The 23,948-nt window shown below is 42.4% G+C and overlaps 1 protein-coding gene across 4 annotated transcripts in view; it reads left to right on the forward strand.

The window, feature by feature from the left end:
- The window catches only part of TMEM52B (transmembrane protein 52B), an 89,008-nt gene extending 66,198 nt beyond the window's left edge, over positions 1–22,810 (forward strand). For all 4 annotated transcript variants that reach the window (XM_077258748.1, XM_077258746.1, XM_077258749.1 and 1 more), the window contains 5 exons: positions 2,141–2,205; positions 3,346–3,389; positions 11,532–11,570; positions 11,788–11,957; positions 22,448–22,810. In XM_077258748.1, the coding sequence (XP_077114863.1) occupies positions 2,161–2,205; positions 3,346–3,389; positions 11,532–11,570; positions 11,788–11,957; positions 22,448–22,662 (513 nt within the window). In that variant the 5' untranslated portion in view covers positions 2,141–2,160 and the 3' untranslated portion in view covers positions 22,663–22,810. The remainder of the gene's footprint in view (positions 1–2,140; positions 2,206–3,345; positions 3,390–11,531; positions 11,571–11,787; positions 11,958–22,447) is intronic.
- Positions 22,811–23,948: the final 1,138 nt, after the last annotated feature.

The raw sequence follows: 23,948 nt of genomic DNA on the forward strand, positions 1-23,948 counted from the left end.
TGTGTAATAATACTCACCTACTCCTGGCGCGGTGTCCCTGGTTCTCCGGCGCCGGCAGCTTCTTCCTGTAGTGAGCGGTCACATGGTACCGCTCATTACAGTAATGAATATGGACCCGACTCCACTCCCTTAGGGGTGGAGCCGCATATTCATTAGTGTAATGAGTGGTACCATGTGACCGCTCAATACAGAAAGAAGCTGCCGGAGAACTAGGGACACCGCGCCTGGAGCAGGTGAGTATAACACAGTGCACGATATTCACCTGCTCCCCGTTCCACCGTCAGCCCGCTGCATCTTCCCCATCCTCTGCAGTGACGCTCAGGTCAGAGGGCGCGGTGACGCGATTAGTGTGCACACCGCCCTCTGCCTGAACAGTCAGTGCAGAGGACGGGGAAGACACAGCGACGCCCATCGGTGGAACGCAGAGTAGGTGAATATAGCAAGTGCCGGGGGCCTGAGAGGTGAGTATGTCATTTTTTTTATCGCAGCAACAGCATATGGGGCAAATGTCTGTATGGAGCATCTTATGGGCCCATGTGCAGCATTATACGGGGCAAATATCTGTATGGGGCCATGTGCAGCATTATATGGGGCAAATATCTGTATGGGGTCATGTGCAGCATTATATGGGGAAAATATCTGTATGGGGCCATGTGCAGCATTATATGGGGCAAATATCTGTATGGGGCCATGTACAGCTTTATACGGGGCAAATGTGTCTATGGAGCATCTTATGGGGCCATAATGAACTGTATGGAGCATTATATGTGGCACATTTTTATATGGAGCATCTTATGGGGCAATAATCAGCATTTGTGCAGCATTATATGGGCTTAATATCCATATGGAGCATCTTATGGGGCCATAATCAGCATTTGTGCAGCATTATATGGGGCATATTTTAATATGGAGCATCTTATGGGGCCCATCGTAAACTGTATGGAGCATTAAATGGGGCGTATTTTGTATGGAGCACCTTATGGGGCCCATCATGAACTGTATGGAGCATTATACGGGGCTCCTGATTCAATATGGATATACAAAAACACTTAACCTACTGATGTCTCAATTAATTTTACTTTTATTGGTAACTATTTTTATTTTTGAAATTTACCAGTAGCTGCTGCATTTTCCACCCTAGGCTTATACTCGAGTCATTAAGTTTTCCCAGTTTTTTGTGGCAAAATTAGGGATCTCAGCTTATACTCGGGTCGGCTTATACTCGAGTATATACGGTATTTATTCTTGTTTCCCAGACTACTAGAAAACACACACCAGTTTAGGAAAATTATTTCTTTGGCCTAGATATGGCAACAAGACTACAGATGCCAATTATTTATTTCCAAGGCTAGTAAAAACCACAGAGTACATACAGTGGCTTAAAGGCACAATACTGCCACAGGCGGAGGGTGCAGAGTTAAAACAGCAGCTTAAAGCCACAGTACTCCCACAGGCAGGTGGACAGAGTACACATAGCAGCTTAAAGGCACAGTACTCTGACAGGCAGGGAGGTGCAGAGTTCGCACAGTGACTTAAAGGTACAGTAGTTCCACAGGCAGGTGGTAGAGTACACACAGTGGCTTTTTGGCACAGTACTCCCACAGATATGGGTTGCAGAGTATACACAGCAGCTTTTTGGCACAGTACTTCCAGATATATAGGTTGTAGAGTACACACAGCAGCTTTTCTGCAGAGTGTGCAGTCAGAATCTGTCCCTCACTCCAGCTGCATCCTATCGCTACATTAATGAGAGCAGAATGGTGGTGGCAATCATGATCCAGCATTTATGCAGGCCAAGTCACGTGCTGCTCCAGCCTGTCACAGCAATGATAAGTATGGCTTCAGAAGTGCCCACAGTCTAAAAGCTTATTGATTGGCTGCGCTGCAGCTTTTCAACAAGCTTTATTAGACTGGCAATCCCAAACAGGAAACTGGACATACATTAAAAAGTCCGTGTTCGGGGTTCGGTAACCCAAACTTTACCCTTCAACTAAAAAAGCCAAAAAGGGACTGGTGCATGTACAATGAAACATTAGTCAATAATAATGTTTTGGCAAATGATTGCTGGCCTATTTCATCAATCTAATATTCAAGTGAATAAGCATACTGAAGCTCAATGTCTTTTATATGTATATTTTAGGTGCTGGGTGAAGTGGTAGCATGAGAAGACACATTTTTCTTTCTGTAGGCATAGGACTCTATCTGGTAAGAGATATAGCAAAAACATAAACTAAATTATACAATCTGAAAATATGACAAATTCATCCTAATTTTTTTACAGTATTTGATAAGATGGAATTGCTAGTTGTAACGGGGCTGATAATATTTTATAGATGTCAATTATATAATATATTGAAACAGAATGGATAATTAATTTAAATGTCTTCCAGAAGACTAGTCTACAGGTAGCAACCTGGGGATTACCTATGGAAAAGTGGTTCAAGAAAAAGTAATATTACCAGTAGAAACAAATATATGTTGGCAAATGCAGAAAAGTTCCAAAACAAAATTAGAGAATTAGAACTTCTAATTACTTCATATAGTAGGTAAAACAGGAACTCGACTAGAGAAGATCCATGAGCATAGGAAGGAGATTGTCTTTACAATATAGCAAAACTCCCCAACAGCAATTTACCCAGAAGTATGTCCGGGCAATACACTATAGTTTGGGTAGAGATCGATATTCTCATGGGGGTCTTTTATAGAGTGCAGTAGCAGCCCCTCTAGCTTATAGTATTGATATGTGCTGGAGCATGCTTCTTAGTAGGGGCTGAACTCCCAATAACCTCTTAAAGAAGGATTAGAGAATAGAAACAAGTAACTATTGAGCAGCAAATTTGAAATTCTACTATCTGTAAAATATTTGAATGTATTTTAAGAAATCACCTGAAATGAAGTATAGCAGTAAAAATGATTTCAACAATAACCATAATATGTTAAAATAGGTTGCTTCAAATTCTTGTGAATACTTTTCTGCCCAATGATGACAAAAGTATTCTCAGAGTGATACCTTTATTGGCTAACCAGAAAATAATGTTTGCAAGCTTTCAGAGCACAGAGTCTCCTTCTTCAGGCTTATTACAAATAGATTACCGTATATACTCGAGTATAAGCCGAGAGTTTCCGCCCACTTTTTTGGGCTGAAAGTGACCCTCTCGGCTTATACTCGAGTCAGTGTCGGTGTGGGGTCGGCGGGTGAGGGGGAGCGGCGGCTGTGATATACTCACCTGTTCCTGGCGCGGTCCCTGCATGTTAATGTAAACTCATACATTTTATTCTCTTTTCCTAGTAGGTTTTCTTTATAGTTATATATATATATATATATATGTATTGTTACTATTATAGGCATCTAAAGGAGACTGTGAAGTCGACTGTGAAAGCTCTAACCAGTGAGTAATATTCCCAACTTTTGTAAGGCTATTTTCAAGGGCAAAAGTGCCTCATAAAATGAAAATAATGCACTGCAATATCAAAACGACATTGCTGTGCAAATATTACATCTTATGTCACATCTTTTATTCACTTCATGGTATGGACACCCTGAAGCGGTTAAAAGAATTGTCATGATTAGTCTTCGGTCAGCTTGCTAACAGAATTATAGTGCAAAATATGCAGGTGGTAAAGCCTTACGTCTCAAGAACGATGCCGCATGGAATCTGCCTGAAAAAGCACCGCTAAAATTAACACAACGCACAGCAAAGTCAAAATGACACTGCTGTGCATGTATTTAGTCTTATGTCACTTCTTTTAACCACTTCAGGGTTTGGAAACCATTCACTCTATATACAGTATGTAAAAATATACCAGGGGACACCAGTGGTGGAGCAGCTGCAAAAATTACTAAAAAAACACTGGCGAAGACTCTTCAGGAAAACAAATGATGGCATTTTCCTGAAGCACTTTGACCTTAAAAACTTGGCAGTTCCGCCAGCACCTTAAAGACCTCATGTGCACATGCCCTTAGGCTTTGTTAATACTGAGTTTTTCAAGCAGAAACATCTTCAGGGATTTCTCCTGTTTTGGGGAGTTCTTCGTTTCCTGAAGTGGTTTTGAAGCCTTTTGATAACATTTTTTCCTTAAAGTGTTCTTTGCAGCCTTTTAATTGGACAGTGACTAGTTTGGAGAGGTTTCCTTCAGGACCTTCTTCAAAGAAGTTGATAAGTGAGAGCAGTAGTCACGACCGAGCTGCAGTGTGGTTGTGCTCTGGCACTTTACAGACATGGGATGTCACAGTCCAAGTGTTCAATAGGGCATGGGGTGCATCACGCTCACTTGTAGGTGGAGGCTTTCACTGCCTCCAGGCTTTCATCCTCAGCAGCCGCCGCACACAATGCATGGGATATCAGGTTCTTTGCAATAGTCAAACTTTTACTAAACAGTCCAAGTTCATCAGGTGAGAACAGGTGGGTTAAGGCACAACAATTCACACTTGCTTCTTCCTTTGTAAAACCCCTCTTCTATTATTCCACAAGTTTATTCTGGACTACCCCCAAGCCCGCTGAGTCCATGAACCCCAGGGATTCGTTGTTCACGCCCGCAGTGCACATGGGGCCTGTCACCTCCTCCTTAAGTAACTCCGTGTCCACCAACCTCATGGTGTCAGAAGACCAGGCCCTCTCCATGGTACCTGGCCCGAGCCTTAGACTCCAGACATTGATGGAATATCCATCAGGGATTTCCATTTTGCTGTCCACTGCCCTGAATGTTTGGCCCATGCTGTCCCTAGCAACCCATCCCACCTGAATTTGAACTCCGCTATACACTTCACTAACTGACACTGAACTCCCTCTAGCCAGGAAGTGCACCCCTGTTATGACCCCAATGGCAGAGGGTCTCAGAAATAATTACTAAGTCTGCAAACACAAAAAACCAGCTCATAGGGCAGTGGTAACTGAGCTGACCATATATCTAATCCTAGCACCACAAATAGCAGCAGCCGGGGAACGTGCCTACGTTGGTTCTAGACGTCTCGCGCCAGCCGGAGAACTAACTAACCCTAGAAGGGAAAAGAAAGACCTTTCTTGCCTCCAGAGAAAAGACCCCAAAAGTTGGATACAAGCCCCCAACAAATAATAACGGTGAGGTAAGAGGAAAAGACAAACGTAAGAATGAGCTAGGTATTTAGCAAAGAGAGGCCCACTAGCTAATAGCAGAATAAGTAAGATGACTTATATGGTCAGCAAAAACCCTATCAAAATATCCACGCTGGATATTCAAGAACCCCCGAACCGTCTAACGGCCCGGGGGGAGAACACCAGCCCCCTAGAGCTTCCAGCAAAGTCAGGAATCACATTTAGTACAAGCTGGACAAAAATAAGAGCAAAGCAAATAACCAAAAAACAAAGAAGCAGGACTTAGCTTAATTTAGCATGAACCAAGACCAGCAGACAGGAGCAAACAGAAAGGATCTGATTGCAACGATGCCAGGCACTGGACTAAGGATCCAGGAAGCTTATATAGCAACACCCCTGGACTAACGACCCAGGTGGGTGCCAAACTGAGGAAAGACAATCCCAGAGTCATATCACAAGTAACCACAAGAGGGAGCCAAAAAGTCTAATTCACAACAGTACCCCCCCCTTAAGGAGGGGTCACCGAACCCTCACCAAGACCACCAGGGCGATCAGGATGAGCAGCGTGAAAGGCACGAACTAAAACGGCCGCATGCACATCAGAAGCAACCACCCAGGAATTATCCTCCTGACCATAGCCCTTCCACTTGACCAGATACTGAAGCCTCCGTCTGGAGAGACGAGAATCCAAGATCTTCTCCACCACGTACTCCAACTCGCCCTCAACCAACACCGGAGCAGGAGGCTCAACAGAAGGAACCACAGGTACAACGTACCGCCGCAACAAAGACCTATGGAACACTTTGTGAATGGCAAACGACACCGGAAGATCCAAGCGAAAGGACACAGGATTAAGGATTTCCAATATCTTGTAAGGACCAATGAAGCGAGGCTTAAATTTAGGAGAGGAGACCTTCATAGGAACAAATCGAGAAGACAGCCATACCAAATCCCCGACACGAAGTCGGGGACCCACACCGCGGCGGCGGTTGGCAAAACGCTGAGCCTTCTCCTGTGACAACTTTAAGTTGTCCACCACATGATTCCAGATCTGCTGCAACCTATCCACCACAGAATCTACCCCAGGACAGTCAGAAGGCTCCACATGTCCCGAGGAAAAACGAGGATGGAAACCAGAGTTGCAGAAAAATGGCGAAACCAAAGTAGCGGAACTAGCCCAATTATTAAGGGCAAACTCAGCCAACGGCAAGAAGGTCACCCAATCATCCTGATCTGCCGAAACAAAACACCTCAAATAAGCCTCCAGAGTCTGATTAGTTCGCTCCGTTTGTCCATTAGTCTGAGGATGAAAGGCAGACGAAAACGACAAATCAATGCCCATCCTAGCACAAAAGGATCGCCAGAACCTGGAAACAAACTGGGATCCTCTGTCAGACACAATATTCTCAGGAATGCCGTGTAAACGAACCACATTCTGAAAGAACACAGGAACCAGATCGGAAGAGGAAGGCAGCTTAGGTAAAGGCACCAAATGGACCATTTTAGAAAAGCGATCACATACCACCCAGATGACAGACATGCCCTGAGACACCGGGAGATCTGAAATGAAATCCATGGAAATGTGTGTCCAAGGCCTCTTCGGGACAGGCAAGGGCAAGAGCAACCCGCTGGCACGAGAACAGCAAGGCTTAGCTCGAGCACAAGTCCCACAGGACTGCACAAATGACCGCACATCCCGTGACAAGGAAGGCCACCAAAAGGACCTAGCCACCAGATCTCTGGTGCCAAAAATTCCCGGATGCCCTGCCAACACCGAGGAATGAACCTCGGAAATGACTCTGCTGGTCCACTTATCAGGAACAAACAGTCTGTCAGGTGGACAAGAATCAGGTCTACCAGCCTGAAATCTCTGCAAAACACGTCGCAAATCAGGAGAAATGGCCGACAAGATAACTCCCTCTTTAAGAATACCAACTGGTTCTGCGACTCCAGGAGAGTCAGGCACAAAGCTCCTTGAAAGAGCATCAGCCTTCACATTCTTTGAACCTGGTAAATACGAGACCACAAAGTCAAAACGGGAGAAAAACAATGACCAGCGGGCCTGTCTAGGATTCAGGCGTTTAGCAGACTCGAGATACATCAAATTTTTGTGATCAGTCAAGACCACCACACGATGCTTAGCACCCTCGAGCCAATGACGCCACTCCTCAAATGCCCACTTCATGGCCAGCAACTCCCGATTGCCAACATCATAATTCCGCTCAGCAGGCGAAAACTTCCAAGAGAAGAAAGCACATGGTCTCATTACCGAGCAACCAGGGCCTCTCTGCGACAAAACAGCCCCTGCCCCAATCTCAGAAGCATCCACTTCGACCTGAAAGGGAAGTGAGACATCAGGCTGGCACAAAACAGGCGCCGAAGTAAACCGGCGCTTCAACTCTTGGAACGCCTCCACGGCTGCAGGAGCCCAGTTACCAACATCAGAACCTTTCTTGGTCATATCCGTCAAAGGTTTAACAACGCTAGAAAAATTAGCAATAAAACGACGGTAGAAGTTAGCAAAACCCAAGAACTTCTGAAGACTCTTAACTGACGTGGGTTGAGTCCAATCATGAATAGCTCGGACCTTGACTGGGTCCATCTCCACAGCAGAAGGGGAAAAAATAAACCCCAAAAAGGGAACCTTCTGTACTCCAAAGAGACACTTTGAGCCCTTAACAAACAAAGCATTCTCACGCAAAACCTGAAACACCATCCTGACCTGCTCCACATGTGAGTCCCAATCTTCAGAGAAAACCAGAATATCATCCAGATAAACAATCATAAATTTATCCAGATACTTCCGGAAAATATCATGCATAAAGGACTGAAACACTGAGGGAGCATTAGAGAGCCCAAAAGGCATCACCAAGTACTCAAAATGACCTTCGGGCGTATTAAATGCTGTCTTCCATTCATCTCCTTGCTTAATGCGCACAAGGTTGTACGCACCACGAAGATCTATCTTGGTGAACCACTTGGCACCTTTAATCCGGGCAAACAAGTCCGACAACAGAGGCAAAGGATACTGAAATTTAACAGTGATTTTATTCAGAAGCCGATAGTCAATACAAGGTCTCAAAGATCCGTCCTTCTTGGCCACAAAAACGAATCCCGCACCAAGAGGGGAAGAGGATGGACGGATATGCCCCTTCTCCAGAGACTCCTTGATATACGAACGCATTGCGGCATGCTCAGGTACAGACAGATTAAACAGTCTTCCCTTAGGAAATTTACTACCTGGAATCAAATCTATGGCGCAGTCACAGTCCCTATGAGGAGGCAGAGCACTGGACCTGGACTCGCTGAATACATCCTGATAATCAGACAAATACTCAGGAACTTCCGAAGGAGTAGAGGAAGCAATAGACACCGGCGGGGAATCAGCATGAATTCCCTGACAGCCCCAACTTGACACAGACATTGCCTTCCAATCCAAGACTGGATTGTGGGTCTGTAACCATGGCAGACCCAAAACGACCAAATCATGCATTTTATGCAGAACAAGAAAACGAATCACCTCCCGATGTTCAGGAGTCATGCACATGGTTACCTGCGTCCAAAACTGCGGTTTATTTTCCGCCAATGGCGTAGCATCAATACCTCTAAGAGGAATAGGATTTACCAACGGTTCAAGAACAAAACCACAGCGCTTGGCAAATGACAGATCCATAAGACTCAGGGCAGCACCTGAATCCACAAACGCCATAACAGGGTAAGAAGACAATGAGCAAATTAAAGTCACAGACAAAATAAATTTAGGTTGCAAATTACCAATGGCGACAGGACTAACTACCCTTGTTAGGCGTTTAGAGCATGCTGATATAACATGTGTAGAATCACCACAGTAAAAACACAACCCATTCTGACGTCTATGATTTTTCCGCTCATTTCTAGTCTGAATTCTATCACATTGCATTAAATCAGGTGTTTGTTCAGACAACACCACCAGAGGATTAGCGGTTTTGCGCTCCCGCAAACGCCGGTCAATTTGAATAGCCAGCGCCATGGAATCATTCAGACTTGTAGGAATGGGGAAACCCACCATCACATTCTTAATGGCTTCCGAAAGGCCATTTCTGAAATTTGCGGCCAGAGCACACTCATTCCACTGAGTAAGCACGGACCATTTCCGAAATTTTTGGCAATACACTTCAGCTTCATCCTGGCCCTGAGAAATAGCCAGCAAGGCTTTTTCTGCCTGAACTTCAAACGCATCAATATTTGCCAATGCCGGATCTCCTGGCACTAGCGAGAAAGCCCAATCCTGAGGGTCGCCCCGTAAAAAAGAGATAACAATTTTAACTTGCTGAGGTGAATCTCCAGATGAACGGGGTCTCAGAGATAGAAACAATTTACAATTATTCCTAAAATTCCTAAACTTAAATCGGTCTCCAGAAAACAGTTCAGGAATAGGTATTTTAGGTTCAGACATTGGACTACTGGTAACAAAATCTTGTATGCCCTGCACACGAGCAGCAAGCTGGTCTACACTTGTAATCAAGGTCTGGACATTCATGTCTGCAGCAAGCACAAGCCACTCAGAGGTAAAGGGGAGGAAGAGAGGAAAAAAAAAAAAAAAAACTCAGAATTTCCTTTCTTATTATCCCACTTCTGCAATGCATTAAACATTCAATGTTGGGCATGGCATACTGTTATGACCCCAATGGCAGAGGGTCTCAGAAATAATTACTAAGTCTGCAAACACAAAAAACCAGCTCATAGGGCAGTGGTAACTGAGCTGACCATATATCTAATCCTAGCACCACAAATAGCAGCAGCCGGGGAACGTGCCTACGTTGGTTCTAGACGTCTCGCGCCAGCCGGAGAACTAACTAACCCTAGAAGGGAAAAGAAAGACCTTTCTTGCCTCCAGAGAAAAGACCCCAAAAGTTGGATACAAGCCCCCAACAAATAATAACGGTGAGGTAAGAGGAAAAGACAAACGTAAGAATGAGCTAGGTATTTAGCAAAGAGAGGCCCACTAGCTAATAGCAGAATAAGATGACTTATATGGTCAGCAAAAACCCTATCAAAATATCCACGCTGGATATTCAAGAACCCCCGAACCGTCTAACGGCCCGGGGGGAGTACACCAGCCCCCTAGAGCTTCCAGCAAAGTCAGGAATCACATTTAGTACAAGCTGGACAAAAATAAGAGCAAAGCAAATAACCAAAAAACAAAGAAGCAGGACTTAGCTTAATTTAGCACGAACCAAGACCAGCAGACAGGAGCAAACAGAAAGGATCTGATTACAACGATGCCAGGCACTGGACTAAGGATCCAGGAAGCTTATATAGCAACACCCCTGGACTAACGACCCAGGTGGGTGCCAAACTGAGGAAAGACAATCCCAGAGTCATATCACAAGTAACCACAAGAGGGAGCCAAAAAGTCTAATTCTCAACACACCCCTAATAATCAGCACTAGTGCCCTCCCACTTAGTTAAACCTACCCTTAACCACTTCATATATTACATGCTAACCTACTATCCTTTTGGTACATTATATGATGTGCTAAGCTTACCCTTATGATATGTTCACATCATGCATTAATACTTTGTATCCTGGACATCACCATAATACATTATATCACATTACATTAGACACATGTTACTTTCAAATATAAAACCAATGACAATATTCACATAGTGCATCTGTTGTCTTCAGGGGCAGGAACAGGGTAAGACAGTCCACATCCCTACAAAGTGACATGCACTTTCTTTTTTTCCACATTGCATTTTCCAAAATCTCTTCAAGAAATTAAAAAAGGTTAAAAAAAACAACTATTCATATGAACAGCAAACTGATTTCCCATAGTAATAAACTGGAAGAATTTGACAAGAGTTTTTCAAGTGGTTCTAAGGAGGATATTAATCAGAATCCGCTCCAAAAAAAAAGTTAAAAAAAAATCAGTGTGAACACAGTTTTAAATGTCTTCCAACACAATTGTTATGGATTTTAGGCACCTTTTTTTTTTTGCTTGCTCAACAAAGGGGTTTGACCTAATAGAAAGTCAGTATGACTTGTCAGAGAATAGAGCATTGCTGAAATTGCAACAGCATGCACCGAAATGGTCTCAAAGTTTGTGACAAATTATATTATTGCTGCAAAGTAAATTAACATGTGGCAGATCCTTAGACTATAGAGTCCAAACTTGCACCAAACTTATAAATTAGAATGAATAATTTTGAAAACTTTGGGGCATTTTTAGACTGTCCTGTCTACATTTAAGATACCTTAAAGTTAGATTGTTTTACTAAACCGGTGACATTACAGATATATTTTCTATTTCTTCACAATATGGAGTCGAAATTAGCCATTTTAGATGCTAGATAGGCTTCTATGGATACCATATGACCAAATCATACTACTTTGAACATGCATGAGTTATTGAAAAAGTACAGTACCTAATGCTAAGTTCTAATTGATTTTTTTTCTCTTGCTTAAACAAATAGCTGCCACAAGACAGAATGGATGAGCCAGTGGTACATTTGGTAAGAACTACAATCTGCCATAAAATACATTAAAAGGCTGCATTTTTTTGTGTATTTCCTTGATAAAATTCTACTTTTTGTAGCAATGCAATAAGATCTAGAAAGTGATTTTCAGATTATAATGAGTCAGAAAGAGCAATATTATGCTAAATACACTATAAAAAAAATAAAAGCCTAATAGCTCTTAATTCTTTGTCATTTCTCTGTTCCATCTTAGGCTTGTGGTTACGGCAGGAGTATTGCTGCTAATGTTTGGAGTCACCTGTGCCTGTCTACGTTGCTGGTACCTGAGACAACAGCGTTGCACGGAGCGGGCAGGGGAACAGCCCTGTGAAGTCACAGTCATAGCCTTCGACCATGACAGTACCATCCAAAGTACTTTGACCTGTGAGTCACTTAAAAGGCAAATATATTGCATGGTTATCTCTTATCAAGCCATTACAGTACAGTACAGACATTTTAATAACACTAGTTACTATGCACACGGTAATTTTATTATGGCGACATGACTTCTTTGGTTTACTTGCCGTGTGTGCCTGTAAATTAGTTTTGGGCTTAGAAAGAAACAAGCTTGTGCTGGCAGCTATACTGCGACTATTGTCGAGCCCCTTAGAAATAAGGCAGGCTACAGGTTTATGCAGTTTGTTGGATGACAGAGTCCTTGTGGGACCCTCTTCAAATTCATTTTTTCCTTCTTGTCTTTCAAGAGCTATACTGTTTTAATTTTCCAGTTATCATTACCATTTTGATGCCCATACAGACTTTCTGATGGCTTTTTTATTCTATTTTTATTTTATTGTTAAGAGGCAAGTTGAACAAAAACAGAGTTGGTGCCATTTTGATTTTTTTTTTTTCATTTCAGTTTTCACCATATAGAAAAAATACAATGTTGAAATTGTAACATCAAGAAATAAACCTCATGGAATTATGAAAATTACTAAATTGATAGACATGTTAACAATACGTAAATAGTAAAAAAAATGGAAACAACATTTTCCAAACAACTTGATTTATTCAGTATCAAGTATAAACATCACATGCTGAAATACACGCACCTTGTCTGCTATCAATTAAGTTATTACTGATTGTTGAATGAATGTTTTGCCATGCTAAATGCATTTTGGCAAATCATCACGATCCACTGCTGGATCTCTGTTTGCAATTGCCGACCAATGACTTCCAAAATGTGCTCAATGGGAGACAAGCCAGGAGACACTGCAGACCATGGTAGCATGTTTTAAGCCATACAGGCTGCTCACAGTAGTAACATACCTGGCATTGTTGTGTTGAAAAACAGCTCCTGTGCCACTTTCACATTCCTTCATGAAGGCCTCTTCATGGCGTTTCTGTCACATAGTGACTAGGGACTGTGGGCACCTACCCAATCCCTTGAACTAAGGGCTCCCTAGTATATCCTGACCACTGGATTACTCCTGAAGGTGTAGACTCCGTGGTCACGTGCCTTGCTATCATCCTATATTTACCCTTAACTGTTCCTTCTCCCACTCAGGGAGGTGTGAGGCCTAATTGTATAGGATTATGCTAACCAGACAAACAAAGGAAGACAGACAGGGATAAATTAAAACTACAATAATACAAAATACACTAACCAAATAACAGAGTGGAACACAAGTGTGGTATAGGAAAGTGAAGCTAAATAGAAGAGGATAAGGATGAACATACAAACTCCTGATCAAGTCTCCAAATGCCTACTCCAAACACGAACTTCACCTCCAACTCCTAGCCAGGCAGTAAGAACTATCACTGGTAATTCCAAAGTGTCAGTGGCAAGCATATATAGCAGAAAGGAGTGGCCAACACTCAAGAGCTGAGACAATCCAGGTTGGAGAGCTCCAGGAGCCTCAACTGAACTGATTAACCCTTGCACTGCCAGCAAGGAAAAAACTTGCACTGTTTAATAAGATGCTGAAGCTGTTCTGATCAGTGCAGGAGTTCATTAAACCAGACGCCACAATCTTCTGGCCCCTCTCTGTTGTGGTATCCCCGTAACAGTAACCACCCTCCTAACTAGGACCTCTGGAACCAGGTTTATCTGGATGTGAAGTGTGAGAAGACCGGATCAACCTGATCACATGTACATCTCATGTTGGTACCCACATTCTCTCCTCGGACCTTAACTATTCCAATGTACCAAATATTGAAGCAAACATCAAGCAAAATGAGAATCAGTAATCTTTGCTTTCTGGAATTCCAGATTCCCATTAACAATGACTGGGGAAGCAATATATTTCTTGAGGTGATCTGTGGAACAAATTATGAATCTTAGTAGTTGGTAAACCAAGGCGAAATGCAACTGGATTAATTACAGCAACTATTTTATAGGGGTAGATGAACCTGGGTCCCAGTTTCCAAGAAGGAACCTTCAACTTAATGTTCTTCAAGGACAACCACACCAAATCACTAACAGTCAGGTCCAGACCCACCAAGCATTTCCGATCAGCCATACTCTTATATTTAGACCCCATCCTCCTTAAATTATTCAGAACACCTTGCCAGATATATCAGATGGAATCCCATGTTATTTCACAATTTAATTACTTCCTCCCCCCCCCCCAGAAAACAATGAGATAAAGCATCCCCCTTAATGTTCTTATTCCCCGGCCTATAAGTCACCACAAAGTTGAATCTGTTAAAAAATAATGACCATCTTTTCTGTCTAGGTGTCAGATGTTTGGCAGTTTTCAAATACAAACATTTTTTATGATCGGTAATTACCATGACCGGTTGAACTACCCCCTCCAAAAAATTATGCCACTGCTCAAAGGCCCACTTTATTGCCAAGAGTTGCCTTTTACCAATGTCCCCTATTACCAATGTCATCGTTTTTCTTGGCGGATGATGGTTTCTTGGAGAAGTATGCACACGGACGCCTTGTACTTGGGGATGAATCCTGTGACAATACAGCTTCAAGAAGGGCAGGCGTAACTACCCAGCACATGCAGGCAAGTGCCGGACAGGGATAAATAAAAACTACAGTCATAAAAAATACACTCACCAAACAACAAAGTGGAACACACAGGAGGAATAGGAAGGTGAAACCAAATAGGAGAGGATAAGTATGAACATCCAAACAAACTCCAGTCAACTATCTCCTGAACAACTCTCCAAACAACTACCCCAAACAGAAACTTAATATAATGCAGGAATTTGTGAAACCAGATGCCGTGCTCTTCTGGCCCCTCTCTGTTGCGGTATCCCCGTGACAGTTTCCTATGTAGTCTCCAGACCAAACTCCAACTATCATTGCATCCAAGACAAAGGCAGTACTCATCGATAAAATAGCCCTCTATTCTATCTTCCATTGGTGTCATGTTCTGTATCATGATAGCCTTTGACAGTCATGGAATGAAGTCAATGGAACATCTGTAGCCAGACATCTGGCTCCTAACCAAATGTCATGCAAATGCATTCTGATAGTTTGTATAGACTCTGTTTGATGCCTTAGACTTAGTTTGTGATGTCTAATATCACTTGCAGTACAGAGTGGATTACTAAGCATCATTCTCCTAATCTGAAAAGACCACATGGGCAATGCCATGAAGAGACCTACACGAATGAATGACACTGTGGAACTACTCCAAGGATTATGTTGTGAGGTTACATAATGTACAGTGCCCGGAACCCTCTAGTCTTCGTTCAAGGTACACTAATAGCTTGGCTACATTGATTTGCTTGTAACACTCAACAGAGAAACACAGTCCATAAGTCCCATAAAAAATTTTCTTTTATTAAATATAAATTTAAAACAAACAAGGGAACAGATACATCGGAACAAGTGAGGCTAGTGAAAGAACTGTACGGCAATACTACACATAGGGCTACAAGGTACTCCCCACCGTATCATATATTAATGATATAAACCCAATGGGTGGATAAGGCCAATGCACATACACTAATAACTCTGGTAGCTCAAATATGGCTAATAGAGAAAGTACAAAATAAGGTGCAAGTGTGCATGCAGTATAAGAACCACTGAATAACAGCCAATTACCATCATTAGATGTATTATAGAGGCATTTACCTGATGTTCACTGACCAGTAGGGGACCTGAGCCCACCCCGACGCGCGTTTCGGAGCCTGACAGGGCTCCTTCCTCAGGGGGTGTGGATTGATTTGCTTGTGGAAACAGGGTCCAGCCATTTTTCCTAAGTGTTCCAGGATCCTTTTTGCAACACCCTAATTCAAAGCTGCATGTTGCTCATGCTTCTGTGAGCACTGTGCATGGCCAAAAGTTTCTACCATGGCCTACAGCCTCACATCAAGCACATCTGGTATGTCTTTTGTTGTGAATTCTGCTTTTGGGTTCCCTCTGGTGGTAGTAGGTGCTAATGCAGTTGTCCCTGGGTTGCAGTCCTGGTCAGGTGTGTCTGCTGATTGCAGTTCTGACTGGGGTATTTAGGTGTGCAGGATTCATTAGTCCTTGCCAGTTGTCAATTGTTGCTGGGAGGTGTTGACCTCTGCCTTGTTCCTCCTGCCTTTCTTCCAAATCAGCAAAGATAAGTGTCTGGTTTTTTTTTCTGTGGCACACATGCTGTGTGCTTCATAATTCAGTGCTATTCTTTGTGTTTTCTTGTCCAGCTTAGATTGTGTCAGTATTTTCTCAGTCTTGTTGGATTCTCTGGGGTTGCAGATATTCATTCCACGTCTTTAGTTAGATTGTGGAATTTTTTGTATTATCTGTGGTGGATATTTTTGAAAGGGTTTTATTACTGACCGCCTAGTAATCTGTCCTATCCTTTCCTATTTAGCTAGAGTGGCCTCTTTTGCTAAATCTTGTTTTCTACCTGTGTTTGTCTTTTCTTCTCCTACTCACAGTCAATATTCGTGGGGGGCTGCCTATCCTTTGGGGGTCTGTTCTGAGGCAAGGTAGTATTCCTATTTCTATCTATAGGGGTATTTAGTCCTCCGGCTGTGTCGAGGTGTCTAGGGTTTGTTAGGCACACCCCATGGCTACTTCTAGTTGCGGTGTTAGTTCAGGATTTGTGGTCAGTACAGGTTCCACCGACTCCAGAGAAAGTTTCATGCGGCTCCAAGGTCACCGGATCATAACAGTCTTTGGTGGGCAATTCAATTGCACAGGAAGCTGACAGCAGAGAATGTTGATGATTTGGCCAAATGTATTCAGCATGTTTTCAGCATGGCAAAACATTCCACAGACAACCATTAATAACCTCATTGATAGCAGCCAAGTGTGGCAATTTCTGCACATAGAGGTCATACTCAATACTGAAAAAATGGAGATGTTTTGAAAATTTTGTTTCCATTTCTCATAAGTTGCATATCATTAACGTTTCTGCCGCTTAAATGATTTCCATAATTCCACAACTTCTCCTTCTTGGTGTTGCAATTTCAATATTGAGGAGGGTATTATGATAATTTATTAGTTTGGACAGTCACAATAGCGATACAAAATATGTTTGTTTCTTTTTAGATTGCATTTACATTTTAGGAAAGAATAGGTTGTACTCTGTACTACAATACATGATGTCAGATTGCCCATGATGGGTGGTGCATGGCAGTCAAGCACTGCCTGTGTTCACCCACCAAACTCAGCTGCCAGCTTCTGCGCCAGTTATAGAGGAGAATGCCGCATATCATGGGAGCTAGGAAAGGTAAAAATAATCATTTATTTATTTTTAACATGTGCTGAAGAAGAGTAAAAGGGGCCCAGGATGGGGGGCATTATACCAGAAAGGGTGACATTATTATTGGAAGAGGCCATGATGAGACATTATTATTGGAACGTGCCAGGACTGGTAGCATTATTACAGGAAGGGTCCAGGATGGGTGACATTAATATAGGAAGGAGCCAAGTGGGGAACATTATTACAGAAAGGGGTCAGAATGAGTGACATTATTACAGGAAGGGGCCACAATGGGGGACATTATTACAGGATGGGGGACATTATTACAGGATGGGGGACATTATTACAGAAAGGGGCCAGGACGGGGGACATTATTACAGAAGGGGTCCAGGACGGGGGGACATTATTACAGAAGGGTTCCAGGATGGGGACATTATTACAAGATGAAGCCATTACAGAGGACATTATTACATGGGGCCGAACAAGCATGTATTTATAGGATCTAGAACTCCATAAGGGTTCATACATCTGACAAGCAAGCAGGTGTGGGGCCAGGTCCAAATTCTGCACCGAGGCCCATCGGACTCTAGTTACGCCACTGTGAACAAGTATACAGACATAGGGGCCTTCAGTAGGCTCCCTTGGCTGGGATGTCAATGCTAAAGGCATACTGTAAGGTCCCAAGAGGTCCTGAGACGTCCATGTAGTGTGGCTATCCACAAATACAAACTTGTACAAATAGAAACTTGGGCAGAGTGAGCCCCAGCACTGCCACCTGACAGGTTCACCAGAGGATGGCACTGGCCTTGCTTAGTCTGGTGCTCTGTACAATGCCGTATTCCAGATATACTAGAAATCGATGCATTTACAGGAGCATAATCCTATTATTTGTGGTCCAGTGACACATGGTATGATATTTTTCCTCTAGCATTTATTTGAAGGACTTTGAAGCCTCTAATGCTATCATACCACTTCTATAGGCACTGTGTTGCAATGCTGTATAGGGGCATAAATTATTATTAGAATGAGATATAAATCAGTAGACTAATAATGCCAACTTATCACCAAGCTCCTTTGATGTACTGATGGGAGTCAGGGCCTCTGGGATTACAATCTTTTATTCCAGGGCTTCCTGTAGTCATGGAGTTGGTTGCTAGGAAGGAGATGAGACCACTGCAGCACTGAGGTCAGCAATATGGAGACCTTCAATTACGAGAGAAAATACTTGTAAAAGTAACTCTCTATTCACCTGGAATGTTTTTTCCCCAAAGCAGAGCTGCAATGGAAAGTGAGAACGTAGCGTATTAAAAATGTACGGTTCACATGGTGCCTTCTTTGTAAATTTGGTGCATCTCACTAAACACATTAGACACATTCCTCTTTACATCCGGGATACATTTACCTATATACCAAAACCATTTATTTCATGTAAAAAAACATGCATTAACCCCTATTTTTTCCTCTTCTTCTTCTAAGTCATAATTTTTTATTTTACCATTGACATAGGGCTTGATATTTGTAAGATGACCTGTATTTTTGAATGACAACTTCCATTTTACCATACAGTGTACTGGAAAATTGAAATAAAATAATCAAACTCTGGTATGGGAGGAAAAGCGGGTTGATTCAATGTTTTTCCTTTTTTTTATATTTACATTATTTTTTTAATTTTTCTGTTTACTAGAGTTAACTAGAGTTAAACCTGTGATCATGTGATCACGTTTTCCACTATATTGCATTACATAACTAAAATCACAGTCTCCTATGCGATGTTCAGAAGGTGTTAAAAACTGGTGGTTTAAAAATGATATAGACCAAATTCATAAATATGAATATTGTACAATGCATAAATAAAATAAAAGCATATTGTAGGAGACACACATGACTGTGTGATATAGAAGAGGTAAAGAGGTGGAGGATCAGAAGGGAACAATGGTTGAAGAATGATAATAATGAGAAAAAATAAGAACTACCATATTTTTCGGACTATAGGATGCACTGGACCATAAGACGCACCCCAAATTTTGAGGTGGAAAATAGCAAAAAAAAAAAGATTTTTATAAGATGGGGGTCCGTCTTATTGTCCGAATTTAAGGTATCTTACCTGAGGGCCAGCGGTGGTAGAGCGGGGTTACTGGAGGCGTGGTCCCTTCCTCAGGAAGCCGGCGGTGGCAGAAGTGGGGCAATGCTGCAGTCCTGGAGTATCCCAGCAGTGCGATGTTGCAGGTCTGGTATCGGCAATGAGGCACAGCAGAGTACGTTGCATGGAGCAGGGTCCCTTCCTCAGGAAGTAGAAATGTGGCGATGCTGCGGCCCGGTGTCCACGTTGAGCAGAGCTGAGAGCATCATTGGTTTCTCAGCGGCCACTTTCCGGAGGCCACACGTGCGCAGATTGAGATCTAGGCAGCCCCTGGCTTAAGGAAAATGGATGCCAAGATCACAATCACCGCACGCGCAGCCTCCAGTGGTCATTTTCCTGAAGCCGAGGGCTGCCGAGATCTCAAGCCCCCAGCCTCAGGGAACTGGAGCACAAGAGGTCAACAGAGATCTCAATCAGTGCACGTGCCGCTTACGGCAGCCAATGGCTTCAGGAAGATGACCGCCAGAGGCTTGCGCTTGCGCTGATTGAGATCTCTGCACTCCGTACTTCTCACAGCCGACACTGAGCTTCAGCATTGCCACAATTCTGCCGAAGCCGGTTCCCTGAGGAAGAGAAGCTGCTACACCACTGCCGCAACCCCCTCGGTAAGCATGCGTTCGGTCTATAAGACGCACCCCCATTTTCCTCCCAAATTTTTTGGGGAAAAAGTGTGCTTTATAGCAGAGGTGTCAAACTGCATTCCTCGAGGGCCGCCAACAGGTCATGTTTTCAGGATTTCCGTAGCATTCCACAAGGTGCTGGAATCATTCTGTGCAGGTGATTAAATTATCACCTGTGCAATACAAGGAAATCCTGAAAACATGACCTGTTGGCGGCCCTCGAGGAATGCAGTTTGACACCTCTGCTTTATAGTCCAAAAAATACGGTAAGTTCTATGATAAAGAATAACGATGTCCCATCTGAGTAAGGGCTTGTGCACACATCCATGTTTTCTCTCATACAAGAAAAGCAGCCCAATTATACCCTGAGTTTGACCAGAGTGTGAGCATGGTGTGCTTCGATTTTCTTGGCGGAGAATAAGATGGCAAAAAACAATTTCTTTCCAATCTGTCTGAAGAAGGTCCTTATGACCAAAATGTCACTGTTTTTGGATTGATTTTCTAAAAAATCTGATACAAATTTTCTGCAACTCAGTAGCATGCCAGATTTTTTTTTCACTAAAATCGGACAGCCCTCAGATTTCACCCGAGTGCAGACCTAGTTTTTCCACAGACTCATTGACTTGCATGGCTGAGTGCAATCCGAATATCAGATGCCAATCGTGCATGCTGCAATTTTGTCTGTCCGAGGAAAAAAATAAGGCATGTGCACAACCCCCTAGAATAACATTACTCTGAGTGCAACCCGATGTTAGTCACCGAAAATACAAAAATACAGTTGTCTACACAATCCCTAAAGGAGACAAAATATAACAAATGTACCAGAAGTCCCACCACACCCAACACTTTTTTTTTTTATTTTCCATAGTGCTCCATGAAATAGATTTGAAGCTTGTGATGTACTCAATACCTGCATGCAGTGGCTTGGACTGGCCAACAGGAGAATAGGAAAATCCTCCGGTGTGCCCCTGTGCAAGAGTGGGCCACCACCCTCTTATATGAACAGCACCTGGCACATACTTAAATCACTATGTACAGACAGAGGCAACATCTTACTCATTTAACAATCTACCCAGTTCGTCGTTATATAAAATTGTGATTGAGGATAATGTCACATTTGCATGAAGCTGAAAAGTGGGGTCCTGGAGTTGGTTACTGGTGGGACCTTGGCACCCCCAGTCCAATACTACTTGCACGTCCTTATCAATGGTTCAAAATAGTTAGCGAAATATGTCTATAATAATAATAATATTTTTTTATTTCTATAGCGCAAACATATTTCGCAAATGTTGGGTGGAAATCAGTCACAACTTTGCTCTTATATAAAGCAAAGCATACAGAACAACCAACTTGATAAACGGTTCCGCTGGGATATGCAAAGCATCGAGCCGTTATGCAATTCCATACGAACCGGGGTTTTCTCCATAATAATTATTTCTATAGCGGAAACATATTCCGCAGTGCTTTACATTTCATTGGGTACTTGTACAGACAATGAGAACATAACAGGGTACAATGCGGTCTACTTTTATTCTAAATATTGCCCAATCATGGTCATATAGGCAGTATAAATATAATTTACAGGCAGAATTGCAACCTACGGAATTCAGTTATATTACGCTGCATATTCACTTGCGGAAAATCCACTGTGATTCACAGAGCCAGTAAAGTGCATTAAACTTTAAGAAATCTAATGGACATGCTGCAATATATATTCACAACGTAAATTGAGTTAGAGATCTACAGAATGTCAATTTATGCTGCTGATATGTGTGAACTTTTACACTTCGCTATGCACATTTCACTTTTCTCGCCGTGATATCCACAGCGGTAATTACTACCGGTGGTCTGCAATAATTAGCTTCTATGGGAACGGAGCCTTAAAGAGTCTCGATCCTCATTTTGATGAAGTTTACTGGTATGGAATTTAATTTAGTAAAGATACGATCAGTAAGGTTACATAAGTAATGGATCAGTAATTCAGTTATTTTTTCATGCGTTTACACTTCTTAAGAAAGCCTGGCTTCATGTCTTCATAACCTTAAATTGAAATCTAAACTCAGTATTTTTTGGCAGGAATGTCTATTAAAATACAGAAGGAGAGAAGCTACTTCTATTGATTGTAACCTGATAAATTAAGTGTCCTTTTTTTGTAGAGGATCTGTCACCAGATATTATAATACAAACTTTATAAATTATTATATAGATCCCTTAGACCTGATTGGGCAGGTGTACTAACTTAGAAAAAAAAAATCAATTTCAGAATGGCTGTATAATCAGTATTAAAATGTTTCCTTCCTGATATTTCATCACTAGTTGTTCATTTTACGATCAGTTTTGGAAAACATTAAAAAAGGATTACACAGTCACATGACATTTCAAAGTAAGTACACTAGCCTCTTCATCAGGAATAAGATATTCAGTTTTGTAAATGTATGCAGTTTGTATTATAGGATTTGCTGACAGATTCCCTATAACCCTTGACTTGACACTCTATTCTTGTTTTCACAGCTCTCCAGTCTGTCTTTGGTCCCTCTGCTCGGAGGATATTTGCTGTTTCTCACTCCCACGTTCCTCCACCTCAATTTCCTTATACCGGACCAGAAACCCCTCCATGTTATGAGGAAGCCTTGCACATGAGTAGATTCACTGTCGCCCGGAGCACTCACAAAGTTCCCCCTCTTGCCTCGGTTCCCGAAGAAAGGAATGAAATTCCTATACCATAAAAAATTGACAATGAATAGAATCATAGCATTGCACATGCCAAGACATGCACTAGAAATGGAAAATGTATAACTTGAAGATTTATCACCTCTAAATACCTCTGTTTCTTTAGTCTTATATGCAATAAATCTTTTTTGCCTTTCTTTTCAACAGATTTGTCAATATCAACTTTTTGGCAGTTTACATAAGAGAAGAGAATATTTGTTTTATAAAATAAATAGAAAAATATGCAAGATAATAAAGAAATACTACATATTTTACAACAACGCAAATTTCCTCCCCAGAAAAGGAGTGTAATAATTATAGGGGATAACTCAGGAGACTCTTTGCATGGAACAAGACAACTACAGGACACAGTTTTATAAGTGGTAAAGTCTATATTATCACACGGTGATTCAAACAGGTGCAGAGAGAAACTCAAGTCCACAACACTTGGTGCGAATATCAAATGTAGCTCAGCAGTCTATAGGAAACTTCAGAGGAAAATGCAATCAAGCAGAAAGTCTATGAAGCACAATTATTCTTGAGGATACTTGACACGAATAAATCCTTGTCTTAGTCCAAACACAGATAGATAAGCTTTTAAATCATATCTTAGCTCAACCAGGGAGGCCTGGTTAATAGTCTCAGGTTTTTGAAGCAGCGAACAGCTTTCATGTCCAGCAAATGCAGATGGAAGTAAATACGAGCAGCAGATGAAGGAGGATAACTGGAACTGGTGAATGCAGCAGGAACTCAGAGCAGAGTAGCAGGATCACCACACAGGTTCACAGGAGCACGTATATAGCCAAAGAGTAATCAGATGTCAGGAGCTGGATGCAAGGCAGAATACTCTAGCACAGACTGAAGGCTGGGGTGGAGTTTTATAGCAGGAAGACACAGTGCACATGAGACCAAAGACGCCATCTTGGAAAAGGGCAGTAATGCACAAAAGGTAAAAAATATTCAAAGTCCTGACATTACTCCCTCCTTAGAAGCGGCCTCAGGACGATCCTGGACCTGGTTTCTCAGGGAATCTCTGATGAAAACGAGAAATCTTCTGTTGGGCATTGATGTTTTCCACAGGTTCCCAAGAGTCTTCCTCAGGGGGATATCCCTGCCGTCTTATCAGATATTGGAGCTGATTCCTGCGAATCCTGGAATCAATAATTTCCTCCACCACAAATTGTTCTTGCCCATCAACCACCACAGGCTGCGGAGGTGGCACAACACGTCCCTGGAAGGTATTAGGAGATACAGGCTTTAGTAAAGATACATGAAAAACTGGGTGTACCTTCATAGTCCTAGG

This window comes from Ranitomeya variabilis, chromosome 4 (assembly GCF_051348905.1).
Source record: "Ranitomeya variabilis isolate aRanVar5 chromosome 4, aRanVar5.hap1, whole genome shotgun sequence".
Classification (NCBI taxonomy): domain Eukaryota; kingdom Metazoa; phylum Chordata; class Amphibia; order Anura; family Dendrobatidae; genus Ranitomeya; species Ranitomeya variabilis.